Raw genomic sequence first — 19091 nt, 5'->3', positions numbered from 1 at the left:
AAATTACAATAAGATAGCATCTCAAACTAATAAATGACTAAAATAAAAAAACTAAACATCACCAAATGTAGGTGAGGTTGTCCAACAATTAGAACTCTTGTATTATGCTAGGAGGAAGTCTAAAATGGTACACATGCTTTGGAAAACTGCTTGGCAAATTCTTTTTTTTTTTTTTTTTTTTTTTTTTTTTTTTTTTTTTTTTTTTTTTTTTTTGAGATGGAGTCTCACGCTGTTGCCCAGGCTGGAGTGCAGTGGCGCGATCTCGGCTCACTGCAAGCTCCGCCTCCCGGGTTCCCGCCATTCTCCTGCCTCAGCCTCCTTAGTAGCTGGGACTACAGGCGCCCGCCACCGCGCCCGGCTAATTTTTTTTTTGTATTTTTAGTAGAGACGGGGTTTCACTGTGGTCTCGATCTCCTGACCTTGTGATCCGCCCGCCTCGGCCTCCCAAAGTGCTGGGATTACAGGCTTGAGCCACCGCGCCCGGCCGCTTGGCAAATTCTTAAATATAAAACCTATGAAGGGCCAGGCATGGTAGCTCATGCCTGTAATCCTAGCACTTTGGGAGGCCGAGACAGGTGGATCCTTTGAGCCCAGGAGTTCAAGGAGACCAGCCTGGGAAACAAGGTAAAATCCCATCTCTATAAGAAAAATCCAAAAATTAGCCAAGTGTGGTGGCGTGTTCCTGTAGTCCCACCTACTCGGGAGGCTGAGGTGAGAGGATCACCTGAGCCCAGGAGGTTAAGGCTACAGTGAGCAGAGATCATGCCACTGCACTCTACCCTGAGTGACAGAGTGAGACCCTGTCTCAAAAAGAAAACAAAATACAAAAAAAAAAAAAACCAACCAAAAAAACCCCCAAAAAACCTAGCACCTATCAAGTTTTCTGCTTTAGCCAAGATGGAGTAACAGGGACTGGATTTATCTTATTGAAAAAACAATACTCAAATAGACCAAATACAGAAACAACAGAAGACTCTGGACATTAGACAACAAGTACAGTGGTTCCTGAAAAAAAGAAACAAGAGCTGAACCCGGGGATTGCCCCATCTTATTGCCTTGAGGCTTTCCAGGTAGACTCCACAAGTTGAATCAATGAACAACAGAATTAGTTCAAAATAAAACAATTTGGAAAAATAATCCAAACAAATCCACACATCCACAAAAGAGTAAGCTGTGGGGGCAACTCAAATAGTTGAGAGTTGGCCGGGCGCGGTGGCTCAAGCCTGTAATCCCAGCACTTTGGGAGGCCGAGGCGGGCGGATCACGAGGTCAGGAGATCGAGACCATCCTGGCTAACACGGTGAAACCCCGTCTCTACTAAAAATACAAAAAGAAATTAGCCGGGCGTGGTGGCGGGCGCCTGTAGTCCCAGCTACTCCGGAGGCTGAGGCAGGAGAATGGCGTGAACCCGGGAGGCGGAGCTTGCAGTGAGCCGAGATCGCGCCACTGCACTCCAGTCTGGGCGACAGAGCTAGACTCCGTCTCAAAAAAAAAAAAAAAAAAAAAAAAAAAATAGTTGAGAGTCTGGAGAGACCAAGGCAGCTATAATTCACCGAACAAGGTATCAGAGAGCGGAAAGCTGCAGAAAGAGAGAAATTTGGAGATTTGCAGAGGGGGCCCGCCCCTTTAAGGATTCAGCAAAGCACATGTGTGTGAGGAAACTAGCAGAGGCAGAGAAGAAAAAAACATCTTAAAGGATTATAGAGAACAATGCCTAGCATTCGCATAGGGCTTGGAACAGTGCCTGTTCCCAGCAAAGAGACTAGAAAAATTCAGTCACAGGGTATTTGGGTAGGATATATTTGGGAAGGTCTTGCCTCAGCAGAGGGAATGATTAGCTCTGGACTGAGCAATGCTTTGGATCCATCTAACAAATCATAAAAGTAAAATCTAAACGGATAAAACACTTTCCGAGTAACATAATAGCATCCCACAACAAGGCTCAAGAAGATTTACAGAAATACAAAACATCCAGCAGCCAATAAGGTAAAACTTACAAATGTGATCACCAGGCAATAAAACATATCCAAAATTAAAATAATCAATCATGTGAAACTGACTCAGAACCATCACAGATGTTAGAATTAGACAGGGACATTAAATGGTTATTATAGCTGTATTCCATATGTTCAAAAAATTAAGTAGAGATATGAAAGGTATTTTTTAGAAGACTGAAAATGGGCCAGGCGTGGTGGATCACGACTGTAATCCCAAGCACTTTGGGAGGCCAAGGCAGACGGATCACGAGGTCAGGAGTTCGAGACCAGCCTGACCAATATGGTGAAACTTCGTCTCTACTAAAAATACAAAGAAAACTAGCCAGGTGTGGTGGCGTATACCTGTAGTCCTAGCTACTCAGGAGGCTAAGGCAGGAGAATTACTTGAACCCAGGAGGCGGAGGTTGCAGTGAGCCAAGACTGCGCCACTGCACTCCATCCTGGGCAACAGAGGGAGACTCCATCTCAAAAAAAAAAAAAAAAAAAAAAAAAAGGACCGAAAATGAACTTCCGGAGACAAAAAGTGCAATGTGAGAGATGAAAACACACTGGATGGAATAAATGGCAGATTATTGTAGAAGAAAAAGATTAGTGAACTTAATGGCACAGCAACAGAATTAGTTCAAAATAAAACAATTTGGAAAAATAATCCAAACAAATCCACACATCCACAAAAGAGTAAGCTGTGGGGGCAACTCAAATAGTGACCCCTAAAAAGGGAAGACAGGAAGGAGGTGAAAGTATGTGCTTTTTGCAATGAATCAACAAATCATAAAGGTAAAGATTCACCAAGTAGCAAAGCATACCCCGAAGTGCTTAGATTCTGGATATCATTTCCCACTCAATGGAATTAGGGTTTCTTAGAGAAAAACTGATTCTAGATTTAAGACAGGAAATTCACAAGGTGAGCCTGGAACATCTTGATGCCAGGTAATAAACTGCCAAAATGTCATACAGATCCTGACTCAAGTAAGAATCACAAACTAGAGAAGATTCTGAGAAGATGGTAGAGTAAGAAGCCACCAGAAATCTGTTTCCCCACCTAGACAACCAATGCATTGGCATAATCTGTCTAATGTGATTCTTAAGAAACTCTGGAGTCTACTGAATGCTCACAACTTCCAGAAGAGGCTTGGATAATAAATTATTATAAATGTTGGTCAATTTCAGCTCTTAGCACAGTGGCACCCACCTATCCCCTAATCCTATAGCAAGCAGCCCTACACACAGTTTGTTGGAGCCACAGTGAGCAAAAAGGATCCTGTTCCAAGTATCAGAAAGGTGGGTGGCCATTTTTGTACCCCTGCTCCATTGTTTTAAGCCCCTCCTCTGGCTGAAGTGATCTTGCAAGGATTTATAGGGCCAGTGCCCTATTTCCTCTCCTTCATTTCTTTCTTTTTCCCCTTTGGGAGTTAGACATTAAGACTAGGACATTTATGGCCAGGCATGGTGGCTCACACCTCTCATCTCAGCACTTTGGGAGGCCAAGGTGGGCAGATCACTTGAGGCCAGCAGTTCGAGACCAGCCTGGCCAACATGGTGAAATGCTGTTCTCTACTAAAAATACAAAAATTAGTCAAGTGTGGTGGCATGCACCTGTAATCCCAGCTACATGGGAGGCTGAGGCAGAAGAATTGCTTGAACCCAGGAGGCAGAGGTTGCAGTGAGCTGAGACAGTGCCACTGTACCTGTCTGTGTGACAGAGAGAGACTCTTGTCTCAAAATAAATAAATAGACTAGGACATTCAAAAGCAACTGCATATAAAGGTAAAATCAGAAAGTGACTGTGCATGTCCAGGGAAAGATGCAGACTGAGCAAAGGCCTTTCGTTTACGTCTCAGGCGGATCCTTGGAAGAGACAGACTACATAACAAAAACAAAAACAAAACAGGGTCAGGCACAGTGGCTCATGCATGTAACCCCAGCACTTCGGGAGGCCGAGGCAGGATGACTGCTTGAGTCCAGGGGTTTGAGACCAGCCTGGGCAACATAGCAAGATCCTGCACAAAAAATAAAAAATTAGCTGGGTGTGGTGGCATACAACTGTAATCTCAGCTATTTGAAAGGGTGAGGCAGGAGGATTGCTTGAATCCAGGACGTCGAGGCTGCAGTAAGTCATGACTGTGTCACTGTACTCCAGCCTTGGCAAGACAGTGAGATCCTGTCTCAGAAAATAAATAAATAAATAAAATAACAAACCCCATCAAACCTTAGGGATATGGCCAAATCTAATTTCCAGAGTTACCATATCAGATTTAAAAGTCCAGTTTTCAAAAGAAAATCACAAGGCATATGAAAAAATAGTTAAGTACAGCATATTCAATTGACAAAAATAAATCAATAGATACTGTCCCTGAAAAAGACTTGATGCAGACCTACTAGAAAAAGACTTTAAAACAAACGTCTTAAAGATGCTCAGGCCAGGTGTGGTGGCTCATTCCTGTAACCCTATCACTTTGGGAGGCCAAGGCAGGAGGATTGCTTGAACTCAGGAGTTCAAGACCAATCTGGGCAACACAGTGAGACTCCATCTCTACAAAAAGTTTAAAAATTAGCTGGGTGTGGTGGTATGCACCCGTAGTCTGGAGGCTTAGGCAGGAGAAGCACTTGAATCTGGGTAGTCAAGGCTGATGTGAGCCGTGTTCCCAATACCACACTCCAGCCTGGGTGGTGTGAAGACCTTGACAGAGCAAGACCTTATCTCGGCGGGGGTGGGGAGGAAGCTCAAAGAACAAAAGATGTGGAGAAAGTCAAGAAAACAATATATAAACAAAATGGAAATATTAATAAGGATAAAAAAAAAAACTAAGAAGAAACCAAAGGAATTCTGGTGCTGAAAAGTACAATAACCGAAATAAAAAATTAACTAGAGGGATTCAAAGGCAGATCTGGGTAGGCAGAAGAAAGAATCAGCAAACCTGAAGTTAGGATGATGGAAATTATCAAGTGTGAGGAACAGAAAGAAAAAAGATTGAAGAAAAGTGAAGAGGCTTAAGGGACCTGTGGGACTTCATCAAGTAGACCAAATATACACTGTGGCAGTCCCAGAAGAACAGAGGAGGAGGCTGGGCACGGTGGCTCATGCCTGTAATCTCAGCACTTTGGGAGGCCAAGGCAAGTAGATCACTTGAGGTCAGGACTTCGAGACCAGCCTGGCCAATGTGGTGAAATCTCATCTCTACTGATACACAAAAATTAGCTGCGTGTGGTGGTGTGCACCTGTAATCCCAGCTACTCGGAAGGCTGAGGCAGGAGAACAGCTTGAACCCGGGAGGCAGAGATTGCAGTAAGCTGAGATTGCACCACTGTACTCCAGACTGGGTGACAGAGTGGTGAGACTCCATCTCAAAATAAAAAAATAAAAAAATAAAAAAGAAGAAACAGCCAGAGAGAATATTTGAAAAAAACAATGGTTGAAAACTTCTCAAATTTGATGAAAGACATGGATCCAAGAAGCTTAATGAGCATCAAGTAAGATGAACTCAAAGAGACCCACACCAAGACATATTAAAATCAAACTTTTGAAAGATAAAGAGGGAATCTTGAAAGCATCAAGAAGAGTGACTCTTCACATACAAGGGATCCTCAATAAGATTATCAGCAAGTTTCTCATTAGAAATTTTGGAGGCCAGAAAGCAGTGGGCCAATATATTCGAAATACTAAAAGAAAAATAATGTCAACCAAGAATCCTGTATTAAGCCAAACAGTATTTCAAAAGTGAGAGAAAAATTAAGACATCCCATGTAAACAGAAGCTGATCGAGTTCATTACCAGATGTGCCCTGTAAGAAATGGTCAAGGGAGTCCTATAAGGTGAAATGAAAAGACACTAAACAATAACACAAAGCCAGGCATCCATATGAAGAAATAAAGATTATCAATGAAGGTAAATACTTGAGTAATTATAAAAGCTAGTATTATTGTAATAATGGTTCATAACTCTTTTTGTTTTCTACATGATTTAAAAACCCAATATGTCAAATAATAATAATTAGTCTAAAAGCTCATATAACTTTGGTTTGGTAGAATATATATATAAAAAAATGATCCAACTATATGCTGTCTACAAGAGACTCACTTTAGATCCAAATATACAAACAGATTAAAAGTGAAAGGTTGAAGAAAAGATTCCATGCAAATAGTAACCAAAAGAAATCAGGGGTGGCTATACTAATATCAGACAAAATAGACTTTAAATCAGAAAAAGTTGCAAGAGATAAAGAAGGATATTATATATATTAATAAAAGGTTCAACATACCACCAAGATATAATAATTATAGACATTTACATACTTATTAAAAGACCACCAAACTATATTAAACAAAAATTGACATAATTAAAGGGAGAAATAGTTCTACAATAATAGTTGACTTTAATGCCACACTCTCAATAATGTTTAGAACAAGCAGACAGAAGATAAGCAAGGAAACAGAGGACTTAACACAATAAACCAATGAGATCTAATAGTCATTTAACAGGTAGAGTTTCAGTTTTACAAGACAAAAAGGTATGAAGATGGATGATGGTAATGACTGCACAATTTTATGTTATGTGTACTTTACCACAACAAAGAAAAAATTAGACCAAAGAGGAAGAAGAACAATAAGAACAATAACAACAACCAGTAGTAGCAGTAGTAATAGTAGCAGCAGCAGCAGCAGACAAAAACAAAATAAAGCACAAGACATTTGGAGAGACTGAAACACTGACTAGAGAAACTTGTGACTAAAACTGGCCCCAATTTTTTTTTTTTGTATAATAATTGCATTCAGGTTATCTTCTTATTTAACAAATCTTTTTGTCAGAGAATGCATCTTGTTCTGCCAGCCACACTGGAGTATAGTGGTGCTATCAGAGCCCACTGCAGCCTCAAACTCCCAGGCTCAAGTGACCCTGCTGCTTCAGCCTCCCAAGTAGCTGGGACTACAGGCATGAGCTACCATGCCTGTCTAGTATTTTTTATTTTTGTAGAGACAGGGTCTTGCTATGCTGCCCAGGCTGGTCTTGAACACCTCAGCTTCACAAGGTGCTGGGATTACAGGCATGAGATACAGTGACTGGCTAGGTTATATTTTAAGAGTCCTTGCCGTTTAGAAATGCACTCTAAAACAATTACTGATAAAATGTTTAAGATTGGCTACAGAATTATCAGGAGGTACAGACAAAACAAGATTGGCTATAAGCTGATAACTCCTGAAATGGGTAATGGATCTGTGGGGATTCGTTAAACTATTCCTACTTCTTTACATTTGAAATTTACCTACGATTCTGCTGGGAAAAAAAATTTTTTTAACCCCCGTGGTGGAGTCTTGCTCTGTCACACAGGCTGGAGTGCAGTGGCATGATCTCAGGTCACTGCAACCTCCGCCCTCCGGGTTCAAACGATTCTCCTACCTCAGCCTCCCAAGTAGCTGGGACAGGCACGTGCCACCACGCCTTGCTAATTTTTGTATTTTTAGTAGAGACGGGGTTTCACCATGTAGGCCAGTCTGGTCTTGAACTTCTGACCTCGTGATCCACCCGCCTTGGCCTACCAAAGTGCTAGGATAACAGGCGTGAGCCACTGCACCTGGCCAAGAAATGTTTTTAAACAAGGAATTAAATAGGCTGGGCACGGTGGCTCATGCTTGTAATCCCAGCACTTTGGGAGGCTGTGGCAGGTGGATCACCTGAAGTCAGGAGTTAGAGACCAACCTCATCAACATGGCAAAACCCTGCCTCTACTAAAAATACAAAAAGCAACTGTGCGTGGTGGTGTGCACCTCTAATCCCAGCTACTCGGTGAGGCAGGAGAATCACTTGAACCCAGAAGGCGGAGGTTGCAATGAGCCGAGATTGAGCCACTGCATTCCAGTCTGGGCAACAAGAACGAAACTTTGTCTCAAAACAAATAAATACATAAAAATTAAAAAGCAATTAAATAAAAAATTTGTCAAAACAAGATTATTTAAAATGCAGATTACTTAAAAAGACTAAACATAAAATAGGATTGTAAAGCTATTCTCTTAATGTTTCTAGCTTTGATCTGCTTTTTATTTGTTGAGAGAAATATTACAATTTGAAAATGTTGTTTTAATTTGTAAGCAGTGATATTAAAATGACCAAACATATAGTAGCTTAAAAAAATATTTGATAGAACATCATAATCAATTGGCAAAAAGGAAGAGCCAAATAATTGGAGTGAAAGAAAGCTAATGAGTAGCAATCAGAAGCACTGGTAATTGAAATCACAAGGTTAAATTTAAAAAAAATCTCTTGGGGAGATAGTGGAAAGAAAATAACAAAAGGCTTACATTATTGAGTAAGCACATTTAGGGCACATTATGAATAAAAGGAGCTAGCAAAAAAGACAGCATATAGCATGAAAAAAAAAAAGTATCCTAAAGACACAGGAAGTCATATAGGTAGATAATAATGACTGGCTAATGTCAACATTATACAGAGAAACCAACTGTCCTCCTTCTTAATCATTCTTTTCCCCTCACCCTCCAGGCAAGTAGAGTGAGCCAGTTTACATGGAATTCTGTAAGAACTAACTCTCTAGTTTAGTGTCCTTTATATTTTAATATGAGAAACGATAGTGGTCCAGAGAAAAAAATGCCTGAACAAACATAAACACACGAATGTGAATGTACAGCTCTGTGTGGGTATGTTATGTTGGGAAAATGGGTAGGAGCAGGAGAGTGACATGAGCCATTACTAACCCTTAACATAGTGTTCTGAGTTATATCCTTTCAATCTCTAATAGTAGTAACTAATGCAGGAGCAAAGACAGCTGGGAGATAAAGATGAAGAAAGGAAAAAATGGCTAAGAACAAAGGGAGAAAAGAAAATAGGGAATCAATGGACAGAAGCTACAGAGAAATCACCTAGCAATGTTTGAAAAATATCTTGAGGGCAGGGCGCAGTAGCTCACACCTGTTATCCCAGCACTCTGGGAGGCCGAGGCGGGCAGATCACCTGAGGTCAGGAGTGTGAGACCAGCCTGACCAACATGGAGAAACCCCATCTCTATGAAAAATACAAAATTAGCTGGGCATGGTGGCATGCATCTGTAATCCCAGCTAGTTGGAAGGCTAAGGCAGGAGAATCATTTGAACCCGGGAGGCAGAGGTTATGGCAAGCCGAAATCGTGCCATTGAACTCCAGCCTAGGGAACAAGAATGAAACTCCATCTAAAAAAAAAAAGAAAAAGAAAAGAAAAATATCTTGGAACTTGAAATTCAAACATACTAAGATATTTCAATAGTTAAAAAGCCTTCTTTGCTTAGTTAGGGTCAAATAAAGGTACTCAGCATTACCGGGGAGATTTGAGAGTATTTCTATAGTTTTACTTGGAACTTTCGCAAATTAGTAAAGAAATCTGGCACAATGAAAAACATTACAAGATTAAATAATAGAAAAAACAGATACGGCCATCATGACACCCTGTGTGTGTTTTTTAAAAATTTCTTGGTTAGAATTATTAATTCTTTGAAAACAGAGAGAGAGAGAGAGAGAAAGCCATCTACAAAATGACCACAATAAGCACAAGATACTGTTTTAAGATGGTTGCAGCAGTTTTCCTTAGACATCTGGGGGATCTGTGATTTGTATTTTTCTAAGAAATGACTCAGAATTGACTTTAGAACAATAGTCTTTCCACATTATCAACTCTTTTCTCTCCTTTCCAACTTCCTTCCTGCTTCTCTGTTCAAATCTCTTCCCATAGTCTACATGAAACTACAGTCACATGTAATCCTGTCTCCTTTAAATAAAAAAAGATCAACAGCAATTAGGAATGTGCATTAAAGGAAGCTAAACATGCATGAAAAGTAAAATAATATATGAAATGTCTTTATACATTTTAAGACTAGCTTATAAACAGGTATTTTAGATTCTCCAATCTAAGTAAGATTCGACTTCAACTTTTACTGAAAAATCTGATTGACCTTTATAAGCATAGCTGTTTCAACAACTTTTCAATTAGCCCACCGCACATCACTTTGATACCTGTGAAGAAAATCAGCTACAGTTCCTTCCAATTCTACAATTCTAAAAATCCAGATAAAAACATAAAACAAGTCAGTTTTTCATTATAACAGAACACGAATAATTACACCCTTTTAGACTCTAAACATAATCTACATTCACAGCCTCTTCAAAGTTGAGGCTTAGTATAATAAATACAATCATACTTTAAATTGTTTACCCAGTTTCTTCCTTTCTTTATCTTTCTTTCTTTTAGACAGTATCTTTTTTTTTTTTTTTTTTTTTAAGGCAGAGTCCGGCTCTGTCGCCCAGGCTGGAGTGCAGTGGACTCAATCTCGGCTCACTGCAACCTCTGCCTCCCGGGTTCAAGTGATTCTCCAGCCTCAGCCTCCCCAGTAGCTGGGATTACAGGAGCCTGTCACCACGCCCAGCTAATTCTTGTATTTTAGTAGAAACAGGGTTTCACCATGTTTGCCAGGTGGGTCTCGAACTCCTGACCTCAGGTTATCCACCTGCCTCGGTCTCCCAAAGTGCTGGGATTACAGGTGTGAGCCACCATGCCCAGCCAACACACTATTTTTCATAATAAATTACTTCCCTTAAGGTTTCTGTGCTAACAAAAATCATAGATTCTTTACTTGGTGATACAAGGCATTTTCTAAAAGTTTCTTTGATTTCGGTCTAATTGCCTGAAAAGGGGACAAAAAACTTAAAGCAATATCCTGAAAAATCACACCACACAAAATCAGACAAAATTCAGAGCTGTGTTCAGAAGTGTACAATAAAAGAGGTAATTTTATTATAGTTTGCCTTGAGAAAAGACACCAAGGCCATCTACACAACAAATCTAGTTCCTTTCTTTGGGATTGGGATGATTTATTCTCAAATAGGTTTTTAAAAGGATACGTGTTCCATTAACTCCTGATATTTTAAAGTCATCTAGTAGTTGAACAACCATCTCTCTGTTTGGATCATTAGGGTCTGAATTGCGAACCTGTAGTGGGGAAAAGAGAGTAAAGCATGGAAATAAGCCAAATGGTATGGGAAGAATACTTACAGCAAATTAACTACAAGAAAGAGCTCACATAAATCTATCTTTAAAATATACTAAAATTTCAATAGCTTTAATGGAGAAAAATCTTAGTCAATTCATAAGAGGAAATACAACCAACAGGAACTATTTTTCTAATTTTGCTAAACTATTTTGCTCCCTGATATCAAAGTGTGGCCTCCAAATTAACTGCAGATTACCAGGCTATGAGGAACTAAGCAGCTTTTGCAGGATGCGAATCAACTATAGCACCAACAGCACTGTTTATTTCAGCCAACATTTTTTTTTTTCATGGAAAAACTTTCTCAATGAAGAAAACAGTATTTACTTTTGGGTAGGTACAAGGCTCCTAAACTTGTCACAAACGGACATTCTGAAAAGTACTGTCTTAAGCCAGGTGCAGTGGCTTGTGCCTGTAACCCCAGTTACTCTGGAGGCTAATAAGGCAGATCACTTGAGGCCAGGAGTCGAAAATAAGAAAAGTACTGCCATAGAAATCTCCTGGTGCAACATTCTCACTTTATGAATAAAAAATCTAAAACTCAGAAAGAAAAACACGGTAACATGGAGAACATATCGGGGTAAAGGTGACCTAAACCCAGGTTTTCTAATTCTGAGTTTAAGTTCCTTCTACCACAATGGCATATTCCTAATTTAAAACAAAATTAAAAGTACATTTTTTATAGAATTTATCTCAGTTTCCAGGTATAAATGGAATCAGTAAATACAGTATTTTTATATTATGTATTCTATAACATATTTGAAAACAACAAAAAAGATGCTATACATTTATTTACACAACTTTCCTTTTAACCATAGTAGGAAAGAAAAACATTATGACAGTAGTTACCTGGCCTGTAAAACATGCTCAGTGAATATTTTTATTCATTTGAAAGGTTTTTTTTGGTTCATGTGTGTAATAATTCTAATCATAGCATTTCCCACCAGTTCCCTACTACATGCATGGAATGTGTAAATATTGTTGTCTTCCTTAACCTCTTTAAGGATACTAGAACTTTATAGAGAAAATTATCCATGCTGAGGAGTCTCCACTTGGTGTGCTTTAATTCAATGAAACTTGATATATTTATAATTCTTTGCATTCATACATATAATCTAATACTCACTGACTTCAGCAACCGGATTTCATCGAGTGCTGTTTCGGTGTAATGTTCAGCACTTTTAACTACTTTCATTGCCACAAATTTCTTCCCCCTAAGAAACAAACACAGGCAATTAAGACTACATAGCCTACCCTTACTTTAGGAAGCTAAGGTTTAGCTATAAGATGGTTAAAAAGGACAAATACTGATTTCATGTTTCCCTGTAGCCCAAACAAGCTACTTCTATGGGAACATTTGTACTTGTTAATGATGCTAACTGGCCAGATTTCATTTGTAGGAAGAATAAAAGATCTGTTCTCAGATAATCTCAGTTGTTGAACATTTTCTCTGAGTTAAAATCCTTCTTTTGAATATCTCCCTGAATTTCAAGCAAAACTTCAAAATGAGGATAAATAAGGGGAAAGATATTACCAAATTCCAAGTGTTCTGTGTATCTGTATATAGGCAAAAACTAAAAGGTTAATAGCTGTAATATTTTCCCACAGGCAGCCAGAAGAAATATTTGGGTGAAAAGAAAACGATAAAAATAACAAAAAAATCAAACGACAAAAGCTTTACCAGCATTAATTTAATCACTCTTGTCTCTAAAGTAGAAAGGGAGATATATAATACCGATTCTTCACGAAAGAAAAGTGATTTCTCCAAGAATATAGAGACTATTGCCAACAACAAAATTCTGATAAATGTATCAGGCTAGAGATAGATTGAAGTCTGGATCAGCAGTGGAAACTCAGACAAACATATTTAGACATCATCTAACTAATTTTTTTACAGAACCACTAAAACTTACTGAATATCCCATGATAACCATACTGTTGAAAAGTGTCCCCAGCCTAACTTTCGGATCACATGATATCTCCCATTGAATAGATCTCCAATTTTCACAAGATGATAACCTCCTGGAAGACACAGGGGAAATCAGAAAAACCAGGACGAGAAACAATGGTAAGAAAAGGCATTTTTACATCACATTTTTCAACATCTATATACCTTTTATCAACAAAAAGTTTCTTTTATACAATCAATTCAACAGAAGAAAGCCTTAATAGTCAAATCAGCCACATAGTATTACTGACTTCATGTTATAAAAAAAGTGAATAAGATTAATGATTTAGATTGAGCCTACAACAGGCTCATCCAAAAACAATAAAAAGGTTGTATATCACAATATTCTTGTCTCTCAATAATCCAGTAAGTTTATCTAAACATATATATCTAATATATATCTATTTATAATTACAGTCTCAGGTGTTTTTTAGGAGACAGAATAATTATTTAGCAAAAAACAAAACAAACAAAAACAAGTAAGCAAACGGGATTTTGTTCCTCTAAATAAAAACAAATAGCCCAGGTGCAGTGGCTCACGCCTGTAATCCCAGCACTTTGGGAGGCTGAGGAGGGTGGATCATTTGCGGTCAAGAGTTCGAGACCAGCCTGGCCAACATGGTGAAACCGTGTCTTCTACTAAAAATACAAAAATTGGCTGGTGTCATGGCGCGTGCCTGTAGTCCCAGCTACTCAGGAGGCTGAGGCAGGAGAATTGCTTGAACCCAGGAGGCAGAGGTTGCAGTGAGCTGAGATCGTGCCACTGCACTCCAGCCTGGGCGACAGAGTGAGATTGTCTCAAAACAAACAAAAACAAACAAACAAATGCCAGGCGAGGTGGCTCATGCCTGTAATCCCAGCAGGGAGGCTGAGGCAGGCATATCACAAGGTCAGGAGATCGAGACCATCTGGCTAACACGGTGAAACCCCGTCTCTACTGAAAAAATACAAAAAGTTATCCGGGTATGGTGGCAGGCGATTATAGTCCCAGCTATTCTAGAGGCTGAGGCAGGAAAATGGCGTGAACCCGGGAGGCAGAGGTTGCAGCGAGCTGAGATCATACCAACTGCACTCCAGCCTGGGCAACAGAGCGAGACTCCTTCTCAAAAACAAAAAAACAAAAACACAAAAAACAAACAAAAACAAACAAAAAAACCCAAAAATTAGCCAGGCGTGGTGGTGGGTGCCTGAGGCATGAGAATCGCTTGAACTCAGGAGTCAGAGGCTGCAGTAGGCTGAGACTCCACAGCACTCCAGCCTGGGCAACTCTGTCTCAAAAAACAAAACAAAAAAAACCCTAAAAAGCAGAAAACAGAGGAAGGCCTCAAAAAAGCTGCCAACAGTGGCAAGAATCAAGGTATTTTCATATTTATCTTTGCCAGCTGACAATAAGGGCCACGTTCTTCTCCTAGATGGTATGATACATTCCATTTTGTGTTCCTACCCAAAGACTCCGGAAAGTCTCATCAAGAAACAGAAAAGGTAACAGGCAACCTGATGACACCATTTAAGTGTCTGTAATTCCAGTTTAACTTAACAGCCATCACTATGAGAAAAAAAGTAGTAAGAAGGTATTTTGTAAAAATCTATATGCCAAAATGTTACCATGGTTATATGTGGTTGATAGCATTGCAGAAGGCTTTTACATTCTTTTCTGTTTAACACAGCTCTGGAATTTTCTAAGGTAAATATGTATTATAACTTTTAAAGAGGAAAAAGGTAAAAACATTTAATATAAAATCAGGCTTTGATAAATTAAGTCAGACTAAGAACAAATACTATTTCCTAAGTTTTAGAGAAAAGGATACAAGTAAACACCAATAAAACTGTGTTTATGCTGATAGATCAAACATCCAAATGAGAAACTGCAAATAGATGGATCATGTCTCACTTCATACCTCCTTATGAACTTACCTTTACAATAATCATTAGGATCTTCCTGCTCATCATCATCAGATCCCAGAATCTCCTCTTCTTGCTCTGGTAGATCACTCTCAGAGTGGGGAGCAGAGCCTCGGTGCTGAGTTTCAGATCTAAGAAATGATACAAAAATGCCCATTCCATTTGGACAGAAGAAAATAAGACATTATCAAATGCCGCCCTCCCCACAAAAAACTAAATCTTCAGATAATACGAACAGAGTATTACCAAGTGGCTGCCTAGGAAAACATTAGCTGTAGTTTTACCTCATGTTAGAAAAATACTTTACAACTTCAGTACATGATAAATCTGAAAAATATTAAAAAGTACAAAGGAGAAAAATTACTTGAATCTCAATATCCAAACATAATCACTGATAAACTACTGAATCTTCTTCCACTATGTTGCTGTATCTTCATAAAAATATTTATCTGTAATCACATACTATATAAACAAATTTGCATCTGGCTTTTTCTATCATAAACTTTTTTAATTTCTATGAAATCTCTTAAATCTTAACATGCAGGCTGGGCATGGTGGCTCATGCCTGTAATCCCAGCACTTTTGGAGGCCGAGGTGGGTGGATCACCTGAGGTCAGGAGTTTGAAACTAGCCTGGCCAATATGGTGAAACCCCATCTCTACTAAAAGTACAAAAAATTAGCCCAGTGTGGTGGTGGGCACCTGTAATCCCAGCTACTTGAGAGGCTGAGGCAGGAGAATTGCTTGAACCTGGGAGGTGGAGGCTACAGTGAGACGAGATACACTACACTCCAGCCAGGGCAACAAGAGCAAAATTCTGTCTCCAAAAAAAAAAAAAAAAAAAAAAGATTTTCACCGTGTTAGCCAGGATGGTCTCGATCTCATGACCTCGTGATCCGCCCGTCTCGGCCTCCCAAAGTGCTGGGATTACAGGCTTGAGCCACCACGCCCGGCCTAAAAAAAAAAATCTTAACATGCTTCCCTTAGAAGTATCACTGCTTACTTTGGCACATTCTGCTCAGTTGGACATTTAACTTATTTCTAATTTTTCACTACTAAAAATATAGTTGTTGAATACTTTTGGATAATCTTTATTCTGTAATTAGAATTATTTCCCTAAAATTAAACCACTAAGTGGGGTTAAAACATCCCTATTTATAAAAATAACATGTTAAATGAGGAAAATTTGGAAAACACTTGTTTCAAGACATAACTATTAACATTTTGGAATATTTCCTTCTAGTCAGTGGCCATGAATGCTTCTAATGATTTTTATGTAGTATGACTGTTTCCCAAAAAGGTTGTTCTAAGTTACACCCCCCCCGCAGCCACACATGGGCTTTTGGTATTTAAGTACTACCCCATTCTGAAAACTTAGCTTATTTGATAGGTAAATATTTCATTTTATAATGCATTAAAAATATTTACTGATTTCCTTCTCTATATGTCTTCAATTAGTTATATCACAATTTTTGTGCACTGAGAAGTTCAAGCAGCAGAAAAACCTGAATTTGCATTCAGGCTTTGACACTTACTAGTTGTCTGTCTTCTAGGAGCTTTAAGCAAAAAAAGCAGGGTACCTCTGGGCCTCATGCCTGTAATCCCAGCACTTTGGGAGGCCGAGGCAGGTAAATCATTTGAGGCCAGTTTGAGACCAGCCTGGCCAACATAAAGAAACCCCATCTCTACTAAAAATACAAAAAGTAGCTGGGTGTGGTGGCAGGCACCTGCAATCCCAGCTACTTGGGAGGCTTAGGCACAATAATCACTTGAACCCAGGAGGCAAAGGTTGCAGTGAGCCAAAATCGCATCACTGCACTCTGTCCTGGGCAATAGGCAAGATTCTGTCTAAAAACAACAACAACAAAAACAAAACAAAAGGCAGGGTACCCAGCATTCCTTTCAATGGCTAAAGGAAAATACATCTTAAATTTTTCAGTATTTATTTACCTTTTCATCAACCTGTTCCATCAGATTATTTTTTCAAAAGATTCAATTAACAGAAAAACATTTTAATAGCAAAACCAGTTACATGCTATGACTGAGCTATTAAGACATAAGAAATACCTTGATGCGACTAATGATTTAGATTTTTGGTGGCCATTCCAACCTTCCTCAATTCTTGATTTTCTTTTTAATCCCCCAGGGCACACAAAATTAGCTATAAAACTGCACAATTCAATGTTCATTGTAACTGAAACATGTCTTTGGGAAATTTATTTAGTAATACACTGGCCCACTTTCCTAAGTGGAAATAAGGAGTCTGAATGCACAACAACATTCTCCAATTTGAGATTAAGATGGAATTCTGAAACAGATTCTCTGATTCAAACTTAATGAAAGTTAATTAACTGGGGCGGTTGCAGTGGCTCACACCTGTAATCCCAGCATTTTGTGAGGCCAAGGCGGGCAGATCCCTTGAGCCTAAAAGTTCAAGACCAGCTTGGGAAACATGGTGAAACCTCATCATTAAAAAAAAAAAAAGCAAAAATTAACCGGGCTTGGTGGTGCATGCCTGTAGTCCCAGCTACTCGGGGAACTGAGGTGGGAGGAATGCTTGAAGCTGGGAGGTTGAGGCTGCAGTGAGTCATGATTGTGCCACTGCACTCCAGCATGGGCAACAGAGCAGACCTTGTCTCAAAAAAAGGGGGTGGCGGGAGATTAACTGAAGGCATGCATAATGGAGTTGACACTGTACACTGCACAGCAGACAGGCTGGTATTTATCTTGCAGGGGAAAAAAGGGAGGTCTATTCTCTAAAGAAAATGAAATAAACTGGAAAGAACAAATGCTGTTAGTGTAGATGATGGTACCCCAGAGTAAAGTTGTCCAGATTCTGGCATTCAGGGGGACCAAACATCACACAGGTACCCTCCTACCTATTTACCCTAAAGAAAAAGCTGGCCAGACACAGTGGCTCATGCCTGTAGTCCCAGGACTTTGGGAGGCTGAGGTCAGTGGATCACGTGAGGCCAGGAGTTCAAGACCAGCCTGGCCAACATGGTGAAACCCCGTCTCTACTAAAAATACAAAAATTAGCCAGGCGCAGTGGCACGCACCTATAATCGCAGCTACTTGGGAGGCTGAGGTGTGAGAATCGCTTGAATCTGGGAGACAGAGGTTGCAATGAGCCGAGATCATGTCACTGCGCTCCAGCTTGGGTGACAGAGTAAGACTCTGTCTCAAATAAAATTAAAAGAAAGAAAGAAAGAAAAAGCCTTGCTAGGGACGTAGGGTTATCAATCAGGTCTCTAATGCCTCATCCATAAAAATAAAAGGTAACTAAAGATCATTGAACATTTGGGGAAAGTCCACAGCCCCAAAGACAGAGACCAAGATAAGCAATTGGAAAACTGACCCTAGAGGAGAGATATGCATTCAGGAGAAAGACAAAACTTAAAAACTAGTTAATATGAATAGAGAAATGGTAAATGATGTCCATTTCCATATAGACTATGATGCTGTAGTCTAAAAGACGAGTAAAGTCAGAAAGAAGTTTTAGAAAATAAAGTTGACCATTCCCTAAATGCAGGTGGAAAAAATGCCCACTTATCTCATAATTGCCCATTATCCCGTAATATCTCTATTCAAGATAATAATGCTCAAAAAGAGATGAGACAAACACAATCAATCCAGAAGTTCCCACATCTGAATAATCAGAGTTGCAGAAAGAGAAACTTATCAAAATAGAAGAGATAAAATTATTAAAGAAATTCAAGAAATTTCTGGAGATTGAATGGAAGCTCCACTTAAATCATTATTAGGGAATTTTTAAAATCCCAGTGTTAAGAAGACTCTAAAGGCTTCTAGGAAAAAAAAAGCTAGAAGAGCAGTAATTAGACTGTCATTATCTATCTCATCAGAAAGCCAATACACTAAAAGACAATGAGGCAATGACTTCTAAATTCTGAGGATTTTTTTAAACCTAGTCTAAGTTTCAACAGCATTTGAGAGCAGAATAAAGTTTTTCAAATATGGACAGACACTGAAACTTATCTCTCATTCATCTTGTCTGAAGAAGTTACCTGAGGTCAAGAAAACAAAGCAGTAAAACTGAGAAAGAGGACATAGGATCCATAGGATTCTGTTTTACAGATGAAAAACAGAAGAGCCAAAAAGGAAGTTCCAAGAGCACAACTATAGAGAAGGCCTGAAATGCATTTAATCTGACCTAGAGCCAGAGACCAGAGGGCTCTGAGATATTCCAGGGAAAAAAACAAA

The 19091-nt window shown here is 39.3% G+C and overlaps 1 protein-coding gene across 3 annotated transcripts in view; it reads right to left on the bottom strand.

The window, feature by feature from the left end:
• The window catches only part of SRPK1 (SRSF protein kinase 1), a 91971-nt gene that overhangs the window by 45483 nt on the left and 27397 nt on the right, over positions 1 to 19091 (bottom strand). For 2 of the 3 annotated variants that reach the window (XM_005553197.4, XM_005553200.4), the window contains 4 exons: positions 14884 to 15002; positions 12935 to 13043; positions 12148 to 12235; positions 10876 to 10963 (listed from right to left, as the gene is read on the bottom strand). In XM_005553197.4, the coding sequence (XP_005553254.3) occupies positions 10876 to 10963; positions 12148 to 12235; positions 12935 to 13043; positions 14884 to 15002 (404 nt within the window). Of the gene's footprint in view, positions 1 to 10875; positions 10964 to 12147; positions 12236 to 12934; positions 13044 to 14883; positions 15031 to 19091 lie in introns of all 3 variants that reach the window. The other variant, XM_045390734.2, reaches the window with a different exon arrangement.

The sequence above is a fragment of the Macaca fascicularis genome, chromosome 4 (genome assembly GCF_037993035.2).
Source record: "Macaca fascicularis isolate 582-1 chromosome 4, T2T-MFA8v1.1".
Classification (NCBI taxonomy): Eukaryota; Metazoa; Chordata; class Mammalia; order Primates; family Cercopithecidae; genus Macaca; species Macaca fascicularis.
The sequence above is the reverse complement of the archived record's forward strand: the minus strand, read 5'-3'. Positions and strand labels throughout refer to the sequence as shown.